The 23,905-nt window shown below is 41.0% G+C and overlaps 1 protein-coding gene across 1 annotated transcript in view; it reads right to left on the bottom strand.

Annotated features, from left to right (window-relative positions):
- The window catches only part of SMARCAD1 (SNF2 related chromatin remodeling ATPase with DExD box 1), a 199,172-nt gene that overhangs the window by 53,852 nt on the left and 121,415 nt on the right, over positions 1 to 23,905 (bottom strand). Inside the window, exons 9-10 of the mRNA XM_077476560.1 lie at positions 20,947 to 21,335; positions 8,970 to 9,172 (exon numbers count right to left, since the gene is read on the bottom strand). Coding sequence (XP_077332686.1) covers positions 8,970 to 9,172; positions 20,947 to 21,335 — 592 coding nt within the window. The remainder of the gene's footprint in view (positions 1 to 8,969; positions 9,173 to 20,946; positions 21,336 to 23,905) is intronic.

Genomic DNA, 23,905 nt, shown 5'->3' with positions numbered 1-23,905 from the left:
ACATTTTAGATGTGTTTTATCTTTTTGTACAGTCGTTTACAGAATTGTAGTTGTTGCTTGTTTGGACCATATATCTTAACCAATGTGTAAGTGACTTAGTTAATGTTGCATATGAGGATTAGGTAGCGGCCTTGAGGGCCTGTGTAATGGCTTGGTGAAGCTTGAATTTCAAACAGTCTCATATAGCAGTGAGGATTACGTTGTTTTTTTCTTTAGGCCTGATGCTAAGATCCGGTTGTAGTTTTTCATGGTGAACTTGGGACATCAGCTTTTTGGCCTTTGGCTTCTCTGACTAGTGTGGATCTTTTCTGTGGAGAGTTTAAGCCCCTGGCATTTACTAAGACTATTTTGAAGGCCATTTTTGAGAAAGGAGAGTCTCCAGTTAAGAGTGGTAGTTGATAGGTGTAGGTATGCGGTTTGTTAGCTCTCCTCTATATAATGTGGGCTTTGCGATTCAAATGCGATAGAGATCAATCAGGAAATGGTTCGGCGGTAGGAGATTAGCTGGTGCTGGGTTTAGATGGGGAGTCTTTATTTAAAAAAAAAGAGCCCAGGAACAAAAGGGAGACACCCATTCAATGTGCAGAAACAACTGCAAAGAAGCAGGGGGAAGCAGTCCACTATTAGTTGGGTCAGGAACCACTTATAAGGCAGGCGTGTTCTGGATAAAAGTGCTGCAGGTTCCCATCCATTTGGTGGGGTTTGTGCAGAGAAGGTTTTTCTATGTTTCTTCAGGGATCTTGATAAGCCCCCCCCCCCCCCCCCCCCGGTTACCATGAGGGATGGAAGTTGGTCAGAAGAAGCTTCTTCTGGAATGATGTGGCAGGTCCTCGGAAATTTAAGTCCCGCAAGGAGTGTCCTCACTGCATAAGTTTTGTTTTGGTGTGTATCAAGCAGTTTGGTGGGGAAGCCCCATTTATAGGGAATTTTATGATTTTGAAGAGCTTTAGTTATAGTCGCCAGCTGTCCGCGATTGTCCATGGTTGCATTGGATAAATCAGCGTAAATAGCAACTGTAGTGAAAGGATCGGGTAGCCTCGCTGTATGTTTTGCTGCGTACATGACCCTCTCTAACTGTGAAAAAGCAGATATAGGCCAGTACATCCCTAGGTGTGAAAGCTGGATGAAATGGAAGTTTGGGGAGCCTGTGTGCCCTGACGATTTCCATGTCATGTCTTGTTATGTCAGGCAGCAATGTGCGCATAAGGGACTAAGTATTGTACTAGTTCTGTTTGTTAGATCGATTCTGGGACATTACGGAACTTGATATTGTTTTGCCTGGAGTGATCCTCCAGGTCTGGGAGCTTAAGGTTAATTTGTTGAAGTTCATCTTCATGACCTGCAAATCCATCAACCAGCTCATCATGTGCAGAGAATAGATCTCCCATTTTAGTTTCTATAAACCTAATGCTTTGGTCATGCTAAGTAACAGTTGTAGATAGTGATGAGATTGCAGTAGATAGGTCAGTGTATAATGTCTGCCTCAGAGCAGCATGCTCTTCACTGTATTTTCAGACGGGGGCTGATCTGAGGCAGGAAATGCATCCAGCACTGAGGATTGCTGTGGTGGAGGGAGAAAGGACAGACAGAGGGCTGTGGCAGGCTTTGTTTGCTCAGGCTCTTCCGTTTTGAGCCTGGATTTGGCAGAGCTGGAGGTGGTGGGTGAGTTGTGTAGAGAACACTCACCAGTCGGTTCAGGAGAGCACGGGGATCCCTGTTGATGTGTGAGGCTCTGACTGGAGGGAGCTGAAGAGAGCCGTGCTGACATTTCAGCACCCCGCAATCTTGGCCGATTGTCAAACCTGACTGGGTGAAGAAAGCTGTAAGCTTTTTCGGAGGCCTACTGTTTTTTCCTCCATTTGGACATGGTGGTCCCAGGCTGCTGGGGTGTCTGAGCTACTCGGTGGGCAGGTAATACCTTTTCTGGAGCCACTGTGGTGTTTCTGAAGCTGGGTTTACTGTGGAGCTGTGGATCTAAGCAGCCATCAGCTCGAGCCGTCAAGCCATGCCCCCCTATACACTTTCATTTTAGGATATCAGCATCGTAATTGCAATACATACAATTGTTGTTTTGATAATTCAACATAAAAATATGGCTGGCCATCTCTCTCACAACTTCCTGGATTATTTTAATGCTTTGCAGCTTCCTCTATGTGGTTTACTTTTAAAATCTAAAGACTACATATTCCATGGTACCTTGCTGCCTGAAAAATGTGATTACTGTACAGGCTGTGCCTGCTGAAACTTCTCCTCTCCCACCTCTGTAGTTCAGAAGGCAGACAAATTCTGTTTCACAGCAATGCCTATCAACAGGGCACAGTGAACATGTGTCACAGAATTCAAGAAATTATGTGGTTATCGTCACAAACTAAACTTAAAAATCATTCAGAGTAATAGGAGTAGGCTAGAAATAAATTCTGTATACGGTTTTAAATTTTGATCATAGATATGCTTTAGGCAAATTAGACAATTTTCCCACCAACTCAAAAATGGTTTTGCACTACACTGTTGGACTGTGTCAAAAAGTGATGCAGCAAGTCAATCTTTGTTAACCCCTTGGGGAAAAAAAGTTGAGGCTAGGTGTGCACTCACAGCTTCCCGATATTATACACGATTTATATATCGCCAACAGTTTAAGCAGTGCTTTACAATGTAGAGGGGTGACAGCACAATTACAGTACAGTTCTATACAGAAGGGACAGGAGGGCCCTGCTCAGAGTTTACATTCTAAAGGGAGGGGGTGGTGGTACAAAAGGTAATCGGGAAAGGGAATGATTTGATGGGGTTGTTGTGGGATAGGAGTCAACTGAATGAGTTTTTAGGGATCTCCTAAAAGGTGGACAGGTAAGGGGCCGATTGGATATACCGGGGCAGGGAGTTCCAGAGGATGGGAGAGGCTCTGGAGAAGTCCTGAAGGCGAGCATGGGAGGAGGTAACAAGGGAGCTAGAGAGCAGGAGGTCCTGGTAGGAGCGGAGGGGATGAGTTGAACGATATCTGCAGATGAGATTGGTGATGTAGCTGGGGGCAATGTTGTGGATGGCCTTGTATGTTGTGGTTAGCATTTTGAATTTTATATGGTGGGGTAGGGGAAGCCAGTGAAGGAATTGGCAGAGGGGCAGCAGTTAAGTATCGATTGGTGAGGTGCATTAGTCTAGCAGCAGCATTAATATACTGAAGGGGGGATAGCCTGTGTAAGGGTAGGACATTAAGGAGAGTGTTGTATTAGTCAAGGCCGGAAATAATCAAGGAGTGAAATAATCAAGGAGTGAATAAGTTGCTTTGTGGTGTCAGTCAGGAAGGGTCGGATTCCGAAGATGTTGCAGAGGTTAAGGCGGCAGGATTTAGCCAGTGATTGGATGTGGGGGCTGAAGGAGAGGTCAGTGTCAAGACTTAAACCCAGCACCCTGGCATGTGTGGAGGGACCAATGGTTGTGCTGTTAATCTTAATGGTAAAGTCCTGGGGGGGTGAGGAGAGGACCAAGAAGGAGGTAATAACAAGCTCTGTTTTAGAAAGACTGAGTTTGAGTTGAGAAAGTGATGCGACATCCATACCTATATGTCATTCAGTAAGTTTGAGATCTGTGAAGAGATCGAGGGGGTGAGCTGAAGAGTGGAGAGATAGATTTGGGTGTCATCTGCGTATAGGTGGTATTGGAAGCCATGGGAGGTATCAACTGGCACAGGGAAGAGATGTAGAGCGAGAATAGAACAGAGGACTTGGGGTACCCCGACAGAGAGAGGAAGAGGAGCGGTGCGGAGGAGATGGAGTAGTGACACTGAAAGTAAACCAAAGTAGGAGAACCAGGATAAAGCAGAATCACAGAGGCCAAGGGAGTGTAGTTTGCAGAGAAGGAGCAGGTAAGTTAACTGCGTCGAAGGCAGCAGAGAGTTCTAAGAGTATGAGTATGGAGTAATGACCATTGGTTTTAGCAGTCAGTAGGCCACTGGTGAATTTTAGTAGGGCAGTTTCAGTGGAATGTTGTGGGCGGAAGCCAGACTGTAGGGGGTCGAGAAGGTTGTTGTTCGTGAGGTAGCGACTCATTCGGTCATGGACAAAGTGTTCGATGAGCTTGGAGGCAAATGGGAGCAGGGAGATGGATCAACAGTTGGGGTCTAGTGAGGGTTTTTTTTTTTTTTTTTTAAGTATGGGGGTAAGCAGTGCATGTTTGAGCGGTGAAGGAAAGGTGGCGGTAGGAGAAGGAGAGGTTGAAGATGTGGGTTAGGGAGCATAGGAATGTAGTCACAGTAATTGTGAGGGGACAGGGTCCAGGGGACAGGTGGTGAGGTGGGCCATGTACAAGCACTCAGCAGCTTTCACATGCGTTTCACCTAAGTCTCAATTCACACCAATGCGTTTTTCCCTTTTGTAGAAATACAGGACATTTTTAACATAGTATCCTATGGAACATGTTCACATCAATGCAGTTTTGTGCCTTTGCATTTTTGGAAAGGGTCAGGGACTTTTTTTAAACATAAAACACAGATTTTTTAAAAAAAGTTTTAGCTTACGGAATTTTGCATCAATAGCCTCTGGAATTCTGTACCGACATTTATTGCCTCCCCAATGGGTAACCTACTCAAACTCACACCAGCAATGGCCCTTCTAAATATTAATTCACTTTCCCCACCACAATACAAAATAATAGTAGCCAACATCCTCATAGCCGCAAGACTTGCAAAAACCAAATTGTGGAAATCAATATAAGCTCCCAATCTCGCCGAAGTTATTGCGAGACTGAATAAACAAGCTCATTACGAATGAATGCTAGCCATGAAAAAATAACACAAATGTGTTTATGAAATATTGGTATAATTGGATCATCCAGCCAAAAGCTTCTAATCTACTGAAACTTATCTACACCCTTAGGTACCGATAACATTCTCTCTTTCCAAAAATAGTTTGGAAGACCGTTTAGTATAAACGGACTTCTTCCTATACAAAGGTTATTCGCTTCTTAAGTAGGAATGATATGATACATGTTCTCTACTTCTATAGGCCTTGTTTACAGTTTGATCCCATTGGGGTAAATAGGGCAGTATTAGTCATATGCCACACCAATCAGGAAACATCACAAAACCTTGCTGGTCTCCATCGGTTATTTTGCTATGATTATAACCATTTTTCTTTATTATATGCTGTATCCTCTTTAAACCAATACATTTTTTTTTTCAAAAATAAATAAAAAACGCAGATTTTTTGGTTCAATAGAGAAGCAGCAGAAAAGCATGTAGTGTGTTTTTGCTGCGATTTATGTTTATAAATCTGCCCAACAAATATGCCAAAAAAAATCCAAAAACACAAAAATGCAAATCGTGGTAAAGTCCTAAAAGAAAAAAAAACAAAAAAAAAAAAAAAAAAAAACGCAAAAAGGACTACAGAAAACGCTAAAAAGCAACATGTATAGATGTGAATGGAGCCTAAAGGTACCAAGAAATGTGTGCGCCCATTGCAGTGTTCAGTGTGCAAAACTCATTACAGGAGGCCCAACCTGCTTCTTCCTCCTAGTGGGACATGGGGATGGCCTCCAAGGTTATGCAAGGGTCAACCGATTCAGAAAGTTTGCTAAAAGAAAAATCTTGATAAAAAAAATGGTCTGCTTCTCTTAGAATAGAGCAAATACAACCATCTCCTAAGGACACCAGCAAAAATGTAGGCAGGTTATACTGGGCTGTCTTGTCTTACAGCTATTGTGCTAGTATCCAAATCTCATAAAGATGGCCACATAACCCTAGGTCTCTGGATAGTGCCCTGTAATGTACAATTAACAAACCATTCAAAACTAAAGCATTAGTTCTATTTGAACTAATCACCTAAATGGGCCTGAATGCAAGTGGGAAAAAAAGTGAAAAATTATCTTACAGGAAACACAGAGCAAAGTTAAATTAACTTAATAAGTACCCTGAAAAAAAAGCAAACTTTTGTCTTGCATTCCATTCTTGTACTTTAACCACTTAAGGCCCGGACCAATTGTCAGCCTAAGGACCTTTTTACAATTTCGCACTGCACTGCTTTGCGCTGAATTGCGCAGTCATGCAATGTTGTACCCAAACGAAATTTACGGCCTTTTCTTCCCACAAATAGAGCTTTCTTTTGATGGTATTTGATTGCCTCTGCGATATTGATTTTTTACGATATAAAAGGAAAGACTGAAAATGTTTAAAAAAAAAAAAAAGATAATTTTCTACTTCTTGTTATAAGAAAAATCTAATAAACTAAATTTTAGTCATACATTTAGGCCAAAATGTATTCAGCCACATGTCTTTAGTAAAAAAAAATGTCAATAAGCGTATATTTATTGGTTTGCGCAAAAGTTATAGCGCCTACAAACTAGAGTACATTTTCTGGAATTTACACAGCTTTTAATTTATGACTGCCTATCTAATTTCTTGAGGTGCTAAAATGGCAGGGCAGTACAACCCCCCCCCCCCCAAATGACCCCATTTTGGAAAGTAGATACCCCAAGGAAATTGCTGAGGGGCATGTTGTGCCCATTGAATATTTTTTTTTTGTCCCAAGTGATTGAATAATGACAAAAGAAAAAAATTGACAAAGTTGTCACTAAATGATATATTGCTCACACATGCCATAGTTATATGTGGAATTGCACTCCAAAATATATTCTCTGCTGCTTCTCCTGAGTACGGGGATACCACATATGTGGGACTTTTTGGGAGTCTAGCCGCGTACGGCACCCTGAAAACCAATCATTGCCTTCAGGATTTCTAAGGGTGCAAATTTTTGATTTCCCTCCTCACTACCTATCACAGTTTCGAAGGCCATAAAATGCCAAAATAGCACAAAACCCCCCCAAATGACCCCATTTTGGAAAGTAGACACCCCAAGCTATTTACTGAGAGGCATGTTGAGTCCATGAAATATTTTAAATTTTGCCACAAGTTGCAGGAATATTCCAATTAAATTTTTTTTTGCACAAAGTTGTCACTAAATGATATATTGCTCACATGCTATGAGCATAAGTGAAATTACACCCCAAAATAAATTCTGCTGCTTCTCCCGAGTATGGGGATACCACATGTGAGGGACTTTTTGGGAGCCTAGCCACGCACAGGACCCCAAAAAACAAGCACTGCCTTCAGAATGTAAATATAAAAACGCTACCAAAAAAAACTGTTAGTGATCGCAGGGATCAGGCCCGACTCTGCGAACGCTGCAGTTATGGGTTAAGTGTTTTGTAAGTGACAGTGATCGATCGATACTGCACTTGGGTGGGCTGGGCGGAGGGGCAAAACACAGGTGCTAGCAGGTATCTGGGCTGATCTCGTTAACAATGCGTTTTTTTGGAACCCTAAACTGCTGGGGACGCTGGTATAGATCTGATCAGATCAGATATTGATCTGTTCAGATTCTATACCACTACGGGAGGTGTATGCTTTGTGCGTGGGTGTTAGCGGTACAGGCACTAACCAAGCGCTGCCGGGGGCGACGCAGACCCTGACCCTAAAATCTAATTGATATCACCCGCCGGGTGATCAGGGGGTTAAACCTTTATTGGGTAATAAATGGTGGGTGCCCTGATGCTATAAAAAGCAAACTAACCAGAGTCACCCGTAACACTTATACGGTGATCGCTGGTGAAAGGGTTAACTCTAGGGGCAATCAGGGGGATAAAATCTTTATTAGGTAGTATATGGGGGTACCCAACTCTATAAAAACCTGGCAGTGAACATAAAAAATAACTAGCTACCTAGCGGCACCAATGACACTAATGCAGCGATCAGAAAAACGACCGCTTAGTGACACTGGCAAAAGGGGGTGAAAGGGTCAACTCTAGGGGCTTAAACCTTTATTAGGGGGGCTACCCTGGACCTAACACTAACTGCCCTGACACTTTTTACTGTCACAACTGACACTAAATGCAGTGATCAGTAAATAAATGATCACTGCAATCAGTGACACTGTGACTGGGAGGGGGGTGATTTGTGTGCCTATGTGTACCTACGTGTCAGTGTAGTGTTGGTGCACTTACGATCTCTGTTCTCCTCACAGTCCGCTCAAAAAGACCGCCCCGAGGGGAATGACATCACTTCCCCCCTGCCTGTGTTTACGCAACACAGGCAGGGGAAGCTTCTCATTCGCCAGGAGCTATCAAGAGGGGATGGCCAGAAACCAACGGCCATCCCCTCATCCCGGATCGCTCCTGAAGCAAAACGGACCCCCCACCCGCTGGAAGGCAAGCACGTACATGTACGTGCTTGTGCCTGTCGGTGCCATTGTGCCGACGTACATTTACATGTGGCGGTCCTTAAGTGGTTAAGCTCCATAGCTGTATACAGTGGGAAGTTATCTAATAGCACTGCTGCCTCTGACTACTGATCTCAAGAAATGTGGTGCTGTCACTGCTGTGCTGCTCACTGTTCCTTTGCTGAAGAGAAAGTTGCAGTACAGTTGCTGAAGAGAAAGTTGCAGTACAGGCATCTCACTGCTTCATTCTTTCTGTGGATATGTTATTTATGCACCTTCCCTGATGCTTATTGACTATACCCTTGATCTGGGGTGCAGCTTTGACATAAAACAATAGCTTACCTTCACCAAGATGGCTGCCACTACACGGATAACCGTGCAAAACAAGGTATAGTAAGTCAGTAACAAGGTTAAGATAAGCTGCAGCGATCCAGGAGTCAATACAGGTGACTATTTTGTTTGCCTTTTTCAGACACAGCTTCCACAGAATAATGACAGATTTGTTTTGGAATCGGTTTACCTAGAAATGCTTATTTATTGATCAAGCGATAAAAAAAAAAAAATATATATCACATTAGCCATGCTCATCTCACTTTGGAGATGAACACCACCTCCCTTGCATTCTGATTTTAAGATGGCTATCAATTTGTTTATTTACTCATGGTCCGATAGGTCCCCACTTTAAGTCAAAACCTACATCTAACTTAAGGTGGTGGAATGTTATCGACATTGCTAAAATAAAAACCCTGTCAAGTCTCAACATACCTCTCAGACAGCATAGATGGTTGCTTCACATTCCACCCGCTTTCTCCATCTTCAGTGATATGTGTCACCTGCTTCACCAATTTCTGGGAAATCTCCTCACATCTGTTCATAAGTTTTAAAACCACAGCTCTTTCCTTGATCAGTATTTTACAGTTCCAAACCATGTCTAACGAAAGAGTATTCACTTTGTTTATTTTGTTAAGCTGCAAAGAGAAAAAAAAAAAAAATTATATATAGTGTTTTGAGAAATCAGTTTAAAATTACTTTCAGCCCTGGTTCATGCTGCACGCAATTCGCACAGGAATCGCACCATATTCTTGTGCAAATCACATGCAATTCTGTGTGGTTGTGATTTGCACTGGAACAGGATGTAAACACCCAATGCGTTCCTATTCAGGCAAACACACTGCATTTTGCGCCCTGCTTTATATCCTGCAGCAGATCGCATAAACACAAGTGCGATAGCTATGAAGTACGGGAAACGCACAGGAATATTGCTGCATTTACTGTACCTCATCAGTGTGAACCAGGGCTCAAACTTCTCAGGTTATAGTCCCGCTGTTGCTGCTTTACAGTTTTTATGCAAATATCCAAATGCAACAGTCTGCTAAATAATTTGGCAATTCCTTCCACACAGCAATATAGCCTAGAACAGCCTAATGCAACTAGGGTACTGTGTCACCCTTGGGTATTGTGGCAAAATGCCAAAATATTGCCTCAAATTAGCCTACAAATTATAACAAAGCCACAGGTTTTTATTGGGCAGAACTATAACCGTGGGCACAGTGTGGGCCAGCAACCAGCATCCTAACTCCTCAGGTCATCAATAGATAAGGAGCACATCTAGTTCCTGCCCAGTGTCCTAGTTTAAGTGAAAAAATAAAAATAAAGGCTGGTCCAAACAAACGATTTCCTTCACCAACACGTGCAGCGGCTGTCAGTGCTGTATGTAACCTCAGATAGGAGTATAGAGCGATGTGTTCCTGCACCAGGATGGCGACTTCCCGTGCTGCTCCTGGAACAAAATAGAGTTTGCTCAGCCATTCACAGGAAACTTAATTTTCTGAATATAAGGCTGCCTATAAGTGGCTGATGAAGGGAAGCTGGCCAATGATCACAATCTCACAGAATTGAGGCTACATACAGCTCATGAAGTGCTAACAGCCACTGCATGTCCTAGTGAAGGAAATAGCTTCACTAAAACATGGAGTTAGGCTTTAATGAACTGTTGTACACTGCACCTGCACTGCCTGGATGGATGGAGGAAACTGAAATGGCTCAGGCAGCCCATGAGCAAGAGCCTGTAATCTTTAATAAAGATATGACCTAGTTGATAAAAAAGCTTTTTGATTTTCTTGCCATAACCTTATTTCCTCCTGTAACGGAGTCAGTGTTTAGGGAGATTACAGGTAGCTACACTACATTTATGGACCTTGCTCGACTGACAGGATGCTTAAAGGATTTAGGGAACGGCTAAGCCAACTCAAATGAAAATGTTTGACGTTATTTGCTCCAAGCCGTAATTTTCTCAGACCTATTTCTTACTTATTTAACTTAATACAGGACAAAAGTAAAACTAGAAATAGATATAGATCTGGTTCCAAAACAATTAAAATAAAGCCTACGCCTCCTTAGTTTATACATACACATTTTTATGATATACAGTATCTCACATTTTTATAAATATTTTATTATATCTTTTCATGCGACAACACTGAAGAAATAACACTTTGCTACAATGTAAAGTAGTGAATGTACAGCTCGTATAACAGAGTAAATTTGCAGTCCCCTCAAAATCCTAAAAACCTAAGCCATCAATGTCTAAACCGCTGGCAACAAAAGTGAGTACACTCCTAAGTGGAAATGTCCAAATTGGGCACAATTGGCCATTTTCCCTCTCTGGTGTCATGTGACTCGTTTGTGTTACAAGGTTTTAGGTATGAATATGGAGCAGGTGTGTTAAATTTGGTGTTATCACTCTCACTCTTTCATACTGGTCACTGGAATTTCAACATGGGACCTCATGGCAAAGAACTCTGAGGATCTGAAAAAACTAATTGTTGCTCTACATAAAGATGGCCTAGGCCAGTGATGGCGAACCTTGGCACCCCAGATGTTTTGGAACTAAATTTCCCACGATGCTCAACTACACTGCAGAGTGCATGAGCATGATGGGAAATGTAGTTCCAAAACATCTGGGGCGCCAAAGTTCGACATCATTGGCCTAGGCTATAGGAAGCTTGACAGGACCCTGAAACTGAGCTGCAGCATGGTGGCCAAAACCACACAGCGGTTTAACAAGACAGGTTCAAATCAGAACAGGCCTCGCCATGGTCAACCAAAGAAGTTGAGTGCACGTGCTCAGCCTCATATCCAGAGGCTGTGTTTGGAAAATAGATGTATGAGTGCTGCCAGCATTGTTGCAGAGGTTGAAGTGGAGGGTCAGCCTGTCAGTGCTCAGATCATACGCCAAACTCTACATGGCTGTTGTCCCAGAAGGAAGCATCTTCTAAAGATGATGCACAAGAAAGCCTGCAAACAGTTTGCTGAATGAAGTTTGCATGTCCTGTAGTCTGAGGAGACCAAGATAAACTTATTTGGTCCAGATGGTGTCAAGCGTGTGTTGAGGAAACCCGGTGAGGTGTACAAAGACAAGTGTGTCTTGCCTACAGTCAAACATGGTGGTGGGAGTTTCATGGTCTGGAGCTGCATGAGTGGTGCCGGCACTGGGGAGCTACAGTTCATTGAGGGAGCCATGAATACCAACATGAACTGTGACATACTGAAGCAGAGCATGATTCGCTCCCTTCGGCGACTGGGCCAACGGGCAGTATTCCAACACGATAACGACCCCAAACACACCTCCAAGACGACCACTGCCTTGCTAAAGAAGCTGAGGGTAAAGGTGAAGGACTGGCCAAGTATGTCTCTAAACCTAACCGCTATTGAGCATCTGTGGAGGAAAGCAAGGTCTCCAACATCTGCCAGCTCTGTGATGTCGTCATGGAGGAGTTGAAGAGGATACCAGTGGCAAACTCTGAAGCTCTGGTAAACTCCATGCCCATGTGCACTCAACTTCTTTGGTTGACCATGGCGAAGCCTGTTAAGATTTGAACCTGTCTTGTTAAGGCAGTGCTGGAAAATAATGGTGGCCACGCAAAATATTGACACTTTGGGCCCAATATGGACATGAGTGTGCGAGAGCTTTTATTGAAAAAAGTTTGATATATGCATATCAAATTTCGAGGTAAATTCCTATTTTACTGTTTGTCTCCAGTAACTACCGTAGAAAGCAGAAAAGAATTATAGCTTAGGAGAAACATGCAGCTGAAAGATAGTTAAAGGAACTAAAATGTGTATAACTTCACAGGCAAGGTTAAAACATATGTAACACTCAACTGATAAATGCACACAAAGTTATAAACCTCTCAAAAAAGAAAAAAAAAGTGTCGCCAGGTACTTCAAGGTAATCAGGACAAAATGTATTTTCATCTTAAGAGTTATAATTTGAACATTGTTGAAACTTGCAAAATGCATATTTATCCAGCACAAACAGATGGCACATAATAACATGGGTTTAACATCAATCACTTCCACAAAAATCATCAAGTTATCAAGCGCAGTTACTTGGAAGAGCTGTGCTTTTTCAATAAGAACCATTATGAATCAGAGGATCACATATGTCCCCCTACAGGTACAAACAAGCAGCTGTACAATATGTACAAACCTGTTAAACATTGTAATAGGCCACTATACTACATACCACTTCACACTGCCAGAGAAAAACAATTAGAAGTTTATAAGCAGATTTTGTTTTTACAATCCGATGTTATAAAATTACCCAAACTCCAAAATGTTTTATAAGCTGGCCAAAAAAACATTTTTTTTCTTCTTCATTCAGCCAGTGAGCGAATAAAAAAAAAAAAAAAAGTGAACCGATACTTCCATACACATGTTTAACCACTTCAGCCCTGGAAAAATTTACCTTTACCCCCTTCCTGTCCAGAGCACTTTTCGCGATTCAGCACTGCGTCGTTTTAACTAACAATTGCGTGGTCGTGCGACGTGGCTCCCAAACAAAATTGGGGTCCTTTTTTTTTTTTACCAACAAATAGAGATTTCTTTTGGTGGCATTTGATCACCCCAGCAGTTTTTTTTTGCGCTATAAACAAAAAAGTAGCGACAATAAAACACATTTTTTATTACTTTTTGCTATAATAAATATCCCCCAAAAATATATAAAAAAAAGAAAAAAAAATTTTCCCTCCGTTTAGACCGATACATATTCTTCTACATATTTAAAAAAATCGTAATAGGCGATTATTGATTGGTTTGCACAAAAATTAGAGTTTACAAAACAGGGCATAGTTTTATGGCATTTTTATAAAAAAAAATTTAAATGGGGGCGATCAGCAAATTTTTATTGTGACTGCAACATTTTGGCGGACACAGACATTTTTGACACATTTTTGGGACCATTGTCATTTATGCAGCAATCAGTGCTATACAAATGCACCAATTCCTGTGTAAATTACATTGGCAGCGAAGGGTTTAACCACTAGGTGGCAGTGTAGGGGTTAAGTGTGTCCTAGGGATGCGTTTCTAACTGTGGAGAGCATGGCAGAGATCAGTGACACTGTCACTAGGCAAAAGGGGAGATGCTTGTTTATATTAGTATCTCCCCGTGACGAGATTGAGTCTGTGGGACCCACAACCCGACTTGCAGAGCTTGCCGCGGGTGCACCCGTTGGCTGCCTCTTAAAGGGCAACTTACAGGTACACGATTTCTGCCTGTACGAGCCCTTCTGCCATATATTGGCGAGAGGCAGTCGGCAAGCGGTTAAGGTGGCTGGGGGAATCCTCCCTGCAGTACAGACCACAGCACAGACCAAAATTTCGATTGACAGAATATTGGTGTAGTGTATCTCACGGAATGCGAATGTAGGGCCTTCTACGTGGGCAAAACTAAAAACATTTTTTCATAGGGTCAGGGACAATGTGTCCCTGGTCTAAGAAAGAATGGAGACCTCGATTAGCTGACATATGGGACTCTATCATAGCTTTGCACTGTTCAAAATTACGTTTTTCGCTTTGGAGCATATACCAGAGTGGGTGATGTGGATAAACGACTTATACAGTGCGAAACTAAATGGATCCACACCTTGTTAGCTACTAAACATCCTGGACTGAACGAGTCCATTAGCTATAAATATATACCCTTTCTTTAGGGTCATGAGTCTCTTTGTAGATAAGTCTTTGTGATAAAACTAAAATGCTTTGTAATTGGGATCCATTGTTGGGACCCCAATAATTTAATGACCATTTCCTGCTGTATATTAAATTGCACATTATGTTTGTTTTGTAACTCGTACTTGCCTTGGCCTTACCCCTTTTTTTTTTAATGTGAGGAGAGGTATTCATTTCTCTTTTTTTTTTTACCATATCCCGATTTTCATTCATTGGAATGTCTTTCCCATGGTGGGCCACTAGATGGCAATATCTAACCGAATCTAGTTACTTATCGGCACATTGATATAGAGATATGCGATCATATGGACGCCCAGGGCGTCCTCTCCGCCAACCATATGGGGAGTTTTTCTCCAGTTGTGTTTGTGGGGTTGGCACCACTGGCTCATTGTGTTCCCTTGATTGGATACCCACCTGCCAACACTAGGCTTGGGACAATGGGCATTGAGTTGGCAGCCATGGGCTCTTTTAGCCAGAGGCCCAGACTTTCCATCATAGCGCCGCATGACTATCGCGCCTGCGCATGTAGTCATTTCTGGACACCAAGGTGGTGGAGGGGAAATAAAAGGATCCCCCTTTCTGCAGATATGGCAGCGGTGGAGTCGTGGGTCAAGTAGTATGTGATGCTTCAAGTCTTTTCAAGGTAAACATATTTGGGTTGTAGTATGGACTTTCATATTGGAAGCTAGTAAGTTGGTCTGAATGGTTTTTCTCCCGTTCGTTGGTCATTGATTAGGATATGTGTCTGCTTGGAAGTTCACTCTGGGAAAGTCCGCCTTCAAATTTGGTAACCATCTGGGAGAACCATTTGCTAAGATATCGTCCACCACTGACTAGTTACGAAATCTGTATTCTGAGGTTACAATATGTTTATTCTCCCTTGGTTAATTTTTGTTGATTTTTTTTAGATTGAGCTCACAATATATCCCTTTCCATCAGGGTCGTGACCTCCATAGAGGAGACACGTTTTACAGTTCAGGTGGGGATACAGGGGGACATTCTTGGGTCCAATGCATTTGCACAAAATTGTAATTTTGGTTTGATTTGTTTAAAATTTGTTATGCTTAGTGAATATTGATCTTCTAACACATTGTCTATAGTGACCATACTATGCAGTGCTTATTGAAAGTCTCCTGAGGGAGCCATTGCCTGGTATAACATGTAGAGCATGAAGCTACTGCTGGCGACCGTATGATTGTTATTATAGGATACTGTGATTTTTTATTTATATTTTGTATCAATATTTTTATATATCTGACCATAACATTTTCTTTGGCATCCTAAAAATCGAATTCCCTTTCTTCTTCCAATATACAGTATGTGCTGCTTTGTGTTTTTTTTTTTATCTGAACTAAACGTTTATATTTTTCCTTTCGTTATAAAGTAAGGCCCCTTTCACACTTGTGCGACTTGTGACTGCAAATGTCGCACAAGTCATACCATATGATTTCCAATGAGTACCATTCATATCCGAGAGACTTCAAGTCGTAGCGACTTCAATGTTGTCCCAGCACTACTTTGGTACCACTTTAAGGCGACTTGAGGTTCATAGACTTCAAGATTTCACAGGCGTCACTTTAAGTTAAGTTAATTTCAGGTCTTCAGCACTTCCGGACCACCCTCTGTTATTATACGGGGGCTCTTTGAAGTGGAATATCGTTGGTATGGAAGCAGCTAGCTGCCATAACCCTGGTATCTACTGTGGGCGGTCCGCTTTCAGATAAAAGTAATATCCATTACATTTTCTTGGGCATCCTAAAAATCCCATTCCTTTTCTTCTGCCAATATATGGGGTTTTATTTTTATTTTTTTTATAGTTGACTCATGTTAGTTGACTTTTTACACCGTGTCCTGGAACCAGAATTGGGTTGCAAAGAAACAGGACTGTTTTAATTCCCCTCTCCCCAGCTACACATAGCTTTTACGTCACCACCACCCCCAAAAGTCTGTGCTCTAATCATGTGCCTGCATAGTTTATGTTCAAGTATACCACAGGGATAGTAGCCCTATCATGAGAGAAATAAGGTAGCCACCACTGCTGACTATCTAAAATTGCTGGTTGCCAGGCTGTTATACTGCAAGGGCTTCAATCTTTTCTATGTAGCCAACCAGGAACCACCTTGCAGATCAAGAAAGTTTGGAAAGAGTACATTGTTTGTTTCGAGTCAGCCCCCTTAAAAAAATGGAACCAAGGGGGTAAGACAGCCAGGCAAGTAGCATTATGGAAAATGGAGGCAACAGCAGCAGCCCCCACAATTCTCTTATATCAGGTTTGCTTTAACTAAGCTTTTTTACTGAAAACAACTGTAAAAGGATGTCTAGCTATACAGACCCAATCATTAGGACAAATCCTTTAGCGTTGGTGCACACTAGAGTAATTTTTGATGCAACTTGAGCCTCCTAGAATTGCACAAAAAGAGAAACCACATTATATGCACGCAGCATGTTGCGATTTTGGAAAAGGTTCCTGTGCTACTTTGGTGTGATTTGCAGTGCCACTTGGCCCAGTAGAACTGCAAAAATGCAGCCAAGTTAAATCAAAGTCGCACTACATAACTGCCTCATGGCAATAATGGCAAAATCAAGTTTCACAGTACTGTGACCCAAGAATTAGGGTCGGTTCACGCCATGAATCGCATAGGGATGCAGTGTGATTCGCATGCAATCAGAATGTAGCCCAATTTTTGCAAAAAATTTTTTGAATGGGCTGATATAGTTTCGGACCGTACCAAAAATAGTACATGCACGACTCTAGAAAATGCACCACCACTGGTACTGTGTGTGCAACCTGCGTTGGGGTGTCATTAAGTTAACACTGACACCTGATGTAGATCCCAAGTGCAGTGCATTTTTAACATGGTGCAGAACTAAACTAAACTTTTTTTTATGGGCTCCCAGGAAGTTTACGCTATAATGTGCTAGTATGCACCCAATATAGCACATTATGACAGACTTACAAGTCAAAAAGCTATCCAGAGCTGTACTGTCACTGCTCCAGCAGGTCCCGGATGCTTCCATCTTCACCCAGCCTTCCTTCCTAGTTTGCGCTCTCAAGCCACTTGATGGCTGAGTTGCAATGACGTAACTGCTATGATGAAGTGACTCCTGTGCATGCATCGCATCACAGCACAGAGTCGCAAATGTCATCTGAGCAAGCAGAGCTCAGATTACATTACTGCTGACAGGCCGGGAGAGGCACTTATGAAAGCAGAGACCATTAGGCTCTCTTCGGTTATAAAAACCCTGCCGTCAGTGGTTTCTTCAATTTTTTAATACTGCTTTAAGGTGGTCGGCGTTGGCTTATTTTTCACGTGACTGGCTTATTACAAAAATGGTTCTATAGCAGCATTCGAGAAAGTACAACCCTAAAAGGGAACAGCAACAAGTAGAAAAAATAGTGGCAACTATAACACTCTAATATGCAAATGTGATTAGTCCCACATTCTTAAAATAGTTCATCATTGGTGCCATTTCTTCAACATAAAGTGCTTCATAGAAAACAAAAGTGCTCCAGTGCAAGTTACTTGCACTGGAGCACTTTTGTTTTCTATAAAGCACTTTAAGTTGAAGAAACGGCACCAATGATGAACTATTTAAGAATGTGGGACTAATCACATTTGCATGTTATTAGTTTGTATACATTTATGCTTTTTGGTTGCTTATAGAGATATATGCACTGATTGTGAATTTCTTGTAATGGTCCAGAATAGCGCTGTGGATTAACGATTTAATGTGTGACAAGCACCCGATTTATGGTTATTTGGTGAACAGCAGCAGTCCTACACAAAACATTAGCATAGTTGACGTCCACTTAATAGTTTGATGTACAGGCACTAAGCTGGATTATTCATTCGGTTTTATTTTTCAGGGACAGCGATGTGCGCAAAATGCTACAAACTATAACACTGTAAACATTTTCAATCACTTTAAAGACAATCTTTACCTTCTATAAACAGTAAAAAAGAGAAGGCATGGGCCCAGATCATCACATGACCACAGATTTAGAGGAATATAAAAATCATTAGGGTAGCCCCCCATCCTTATTAGATGGGGGGATCCGGAGATCAGCTTTAAAATTTAACAGATTTAATCAATGTCAGACTCCCCATAATACCGACTATAGACAGTAATTCAGCAGCGTGTCACTGCAAAGCAATATAAATTCAAACTGAAACTTCACTTAGAGTATCCTGTGAAGGTAGAGGGCTTATTTATGAAAACATGGCAATGCAACTATGCACTTTTTTCAACAGATTACAAAGTTAATGGCCTTCATCAATCTGCCAAAAGCAAACTCATGACCACAACAGCACCAGAAAACAAGCACTGTCATTTAAAAAGGCACCTCTAGCTGCCCGAAACTACAAAAAGACTGAAAATGTAGGTGCAGACTGCTGTAGACCCAACATATATACGTGATGATGTACAATTCTGTTATGTATGTATTCAATCAAAGCCAGAAGAAAGGCTTCCAAAATTGCCTGAGGTTCACTAGGTGTATGGACAGCAAACGCACATGTATCACATTGTAAAAAAAGAATACTAACACATGATTGATTATTAGCTACAGGTCCTAGGTTTCTTCTGCTTCAAGAGAACTTTAAAAAAAAAAAAAACACAACAAAAAAAATGCATCTTTGTCTAGCACAACTGTAACCACATTGCAATTTTAGCAACCATAACGCACTCTTTTAGGCTCCATTCACACTTGTGTGACTTCAGAGCCATGCAATTTCCATTGCACCTTTGATGCGACTTTGGCTTTGACTGTTGCACAACTGTCACAGTGATAAAATTAATATGCGACTTTCATGCAACTTTTTATTGCACTCAAGGCACATCAAGGTAGCACAGGAACCTTTTTAATGTCCCTGCAGTTTACGGCACTCAAGTCCCATCAAAGTAGTGCAGGAACCCATGTTAAGTTGCATAAATTTTAATGGCTTCCATTGAAGTACATGATCTGCGACTTATGTGACTTTATGTGCCCAAAGCCCTAAGACAAGTCGCACAAGTGTGAATGGAACCTTAATCTTTGGGCAAGAAAATAAATGTATATACTAGGATTTAAATGTGACACGCTGTATGAAAAATTAGGGCTTGCAATATGTAAACATCTACAGAAACTCAAACACACTGTAAAATTGTGTTCTGTAGCTAACAAAACTATTTACCTAGTTAACGTGTACATCTGCACAGGAAAAAAGTTGCGAACATCAAATGTTAAAAGAAAATTTAGACAGAATTAAGTAAACGTTATTCACTCTTTGGCAACATGAAGCCATTAGAAGAAATAAGAATTTTGTGTGCATTAGCAACATCTCTGGGCATGTAGTTACAGCAACCAAATAACATAAGGGCGTTGGTTTTTTGAAAGACGTGTTTAATCAAATAAAAGGAAAAAAAAAAAAAACCTTTCAATTCACTGCAGGTCAGTACAGCGTTTACAACATTATCTTTTTTTTTTTCTTTCACTTTTGCCAAAGGGGGTAAAAAATTGAAGAGACACATCTGAAGAAAAGACAGCCCTTTAGCAAATAGTTTTACAAAGAATTAGCAAAGGCGAAGCCCGACAAGTTCAGCCTATCAGACAGATGTTGTCAGGCCAGCCAAAAGCTCCAGGCAAAACGATCTTTCCCTGTGCAAAGTGCGGCTTGTGAATCTGCACTGCAGCTTTAGCAATTACCTTTCTCCGTCCTGTTTTGTAAAACAAAGGAAGAAAAAAAAAAAAAAAAAAAAAGTTTCTGTTTTTGTGAAGGAATAGCAAAAAAGTGGCCCTGATAACCATTATACCTAGAAACCATACCCACATTAGTACATCACATGGTGATCCATCAAAATACAATCACCTTCTGAAAATACGCTACGTTTTAAGAACGATTTGCAAGTCACAACGCATTATACCCACCGAGGCCTGCAAATTTGCACTTTAATAATTAGTACTTGCACACAAGAAAAAATAAAAAAATAAAAATAAAAAAAGATGTATGGAGAAAAAACATAATAAATAATTTTACCGGCACAGAGAAATTGCATTATTAGAAACAGAAAAATGTGCAGAAAAATTGTTCGATGTACTTACCAAGTCAGTGTGACAAATTTTCCTTTTCCAAAATCCCTCATTTTAAAGCCCTCTGCTATGTAAACGCCTGTTAACATTCCCTCAGAAAATGGCAGGGTTGTGCAAGCACAAGAAACAAGTGAGAAAATCCCTTGCACAGCAGAGGTGATAGACATGCAGTACAATGGTGAAAAGATACTGTTTTAAGAAGAAACTTGAAAAATAATGCTGGCATCCTGAAACATGGAGCAGTTCCTGCAGCTGTTTTCCCTAGGCAGACGCAGTTGAGATAAAAATCCTTCAGCATTCTTGCTTTCTGCAAAAGTTTCCTGTAAAACAGCTCAGAACAGACTGGCAAAGTTCTTCTCCCCATATGAAAGCTCTTATGTCTGCTTCTGCAAAGCACTGAACCAAGTTCCTAGGTTGCTGAATGAGTGACAGCATTGCCAGCCAATCAGCAAAGGTTTTTCAGGAAAATCACCCCTTAATTTATTCAAAATTAGGTCATATGAACTGCTATTGGCTTACAAGGAATATAGTGTTAGCTTACTCAGGGAAAAGGCCACCCATCTATGCCTCCTTAAGGTTGTAGACACCTCTTGTCTAGGACCATAAAAGGAATATATATATATATATATAAAAAAAAAGTACTGTACACTGAAAACTTACCAGAGAATCCCAAGAATTGAAGGGCCGGAGCTCAGTGATCCTCTGAGCTTTTTTTAGAGAGCACTGAGGGATCAGAGAGAGCTCATCCAAAGAAGCATCTTGAAGGAATCTAACTATTTTAGTTTTGTGTTCTTCCTCCATTATCTCATCACTACTGCTGTAGTCTTCATCCAGAACACTGCCTGCATCCGAAGCAGACTCATCGCTTTCTGAGTCTCGTTTAAAGCTGATCAGTTTTTTTTTGCCTTTTGATTTTTTCTTTAAACCATTCTGCATCAGTGCATTAGATTTGTGATCTGGCTTGGCTTTGGTGCTGTTTTTAGGATTGGTTTTGTCACTTTCTGATGTTCCATTGCACGCAGCGCTTTTGGAAGTGCTCTGCAACTCATCTGTTTAAGTAATGAAGACAAAACAGTTTTAATATAAATTTTGCATACAAGCATTTGCGGCTAATTGCACTATCTGGCACTTTTGAAGCCCATAGATTAATTGCTTTAGGAATACGGAGTTACGTTATTTTGGCTTTAACAAAAAACAAACAAAAAAACAGGTCTGTGGAATATTCCAAACAGGTTCTGGGCCAATTAAAACCATCTTCATATTAAGATAATTTATCTACACTTGACCAACCCATTTGGTCTAGGTTTTTAAAAATGTCACTGAGGAAGCAAAAATTAAATGCTGCAAATGGGATAGGACTTGGTTAAAAGGTAACGATGCTAACGTCCCAAAAAAAAAAAAAAAAAAAACACATGCTGGGTAATGCATTATTCCCTCTCTTTCTCGGTCAACTGGGTGGGACTACACATGGTGCTTAGACCTTTGTCCAATCACAGCAGAGATTCCTTATGCCCTACTTGTAATATTTTCCACAAAGATAGCTGCTGCAGAGGTTAGAGGATATAGTGTGTGAGATGAATTACCTACACATACAGCAAATCTTAGAATTAAGGTGCCAACCCCTTTACAATTTTACACTTCTGTTTTAAAGGATGAATTGCGCACACAGATCTTGGAGCTGAAAAATAAAATAATGCTACACAGGATATTACAGTACTTCAATGCACACACAATACTGCTATATGTGAATATACTGTATAGTATCTACTGTGACTTTCAGGGTCTGAAAATGTATAACACATACAAAATACAATGGTAAAAAAATAAACAAAGACACAGCTCTAAAAACCTTTTCAAGTTTTATAGACAAGAGCGTTTGTGACAAAAATATATAGATTTTCCCTAAGATTTCCATTTTTGTTGAGATATATTCTGTATCTTCAGTACACTTAAAAGGACATCAGGGGTGCAGATTTTCTTATTACAATGGATATGGTGATAATACTAAGAGCAGAGCCTTCCTCTGAGATCTTCTAGCAAAGCTTAGAATAGAAATATTAAGGCTTGCTACAGATTCTGCAATGTAAAAAATTCAGTGTTTTTTCTCAGTCAACAAAACAGGGGGTAATTTCACATGAAGGGCCCCTGCACATCATTTTGCTGCAGTAACATATTACACACAAATGGTGTGGCATTCATATTGCGATGCAACAAACTTCAACGCAGAGTAATATTCTTTAGTGCTTTCCCAGCTGGTGCTGAGGGAAAAAACATTGTTCAGAAAAGGAAAGATCAATGCCACTGACTAACACACATCCTGCTGTAAATTTTGTATGCAGTAAGGATTGCTGACCAAAATGACCATGTGATCAGAGAACTAACGAGTCAGTAATCATGCTGTCCTTGTAACACTGTCTGTGATATTACAGTGAAAATCCATTTTCAGTATGCTGGAAAATCTGTTTACAGACTGCTCTTTTCTTTATACAGAACACTGTGTATCCAGTGTAACAACAGCAAAGAAAAAGATAAAAACATGAATGCATCACTTACCCATTGTTCTCGTAAGAGATCTGCTTTTGTATTGTGCTTAAAGCATATCTAAGAAGTAAAATGGAATATATTGCAGCATACCATTTCATAAACAGGCCATAGACGGTTCAAATCTTGGCCGACTCAGCAGGTACCCATTGAGATTCGAACCATGTATGGGCAGGCTGAATGTACCCGATCAACCAACTTGGGTACATGTGACTATTGTTAGAGGCCATTATAGCCTCTGTCCCAGTGCCAGTGTCCACCTGGCAGGGACAGCTCCCCACCCCCTGCCTGCGTTGATGGGGGAATGGAAAGAAAAATTGCTCCATCTATGGTCAGCTTTAGGTGTGGTGGCTGAATTCACTTTCTTTTTTTTGGTCTTCAATTTGTTTTGACCTGGTGATCCTGCCAATAACAAACATCCTGTTCTAGGGCAACAATGCTCTGTCACTGTACCGGGTCTATAAAAGGAGCAGCATTTTCACCCTAGGAAGGCAAGTGTTTTAAGACTACAGAACACCATCAAAGTCCTTTCTTGTTCACAGAGAACTGTAAATGTATTTAACCCTTTCCCTGTGAGACCTTGCTCTCCGATTTTAATCTCAAGTGGCAAGACCATTTTTGCATTTTTTCACTTTTTGATTACTTTTCACATACAGCTTTCATTGTATAAAAAAAAAAAAATTTTTTGAAAACACAGAACTGATAGAATAAACGACCGTGCAGCTGATTGTATAAGTTCTATAGTATAGCTATCAAAACAATATTTTCTTCAACACTAAAATCATTATTAGTACACACAAATACAACAAACTACAAAATCTAAAACAATAAAACTGTAGAGTTAACATATTAAAGTGGTTGTATAGTCCTTTTTACAACTTTTACCTACAGGAAAGCCTATAATAAGGCTTACCTGTAGGTGAAAAAAAATCTCCTAAACCTGTACGGTTTAGGAGATATTCCCCTCACAATGCACCGCTGACTGCAGCCGGGCATGCGCACAGGGGATTCTTGGCTGAAAGTCCGGCAGACGCTGGACCCTGCCGGGAAGAAGTCTCCCGTGAGCCACTCACAGCGC

Source organism: Lithobates pipiens, unplaced genomic scaffold (assembly GCF_037356315.1).
Source record: "Lithobates pipiens isolate NorthernLeopardFrog02 unplaced genomic scaffold, aLitPip1_a1.2 Scaffold_13, whole genome shotgun sequence".
In the NCBI taxonomy this organism is placed as follows: domain Eukaryota; kingdom Metazoa; phylum Chordata; class Amphibia; order Anura; family Ranidae; genus Lithobates; species Lithobates pipiens.
Note: the sequence above shows the minus strand (reverse complement) of the source record. Positions and strands in the feature narration are given on the sequence as shown.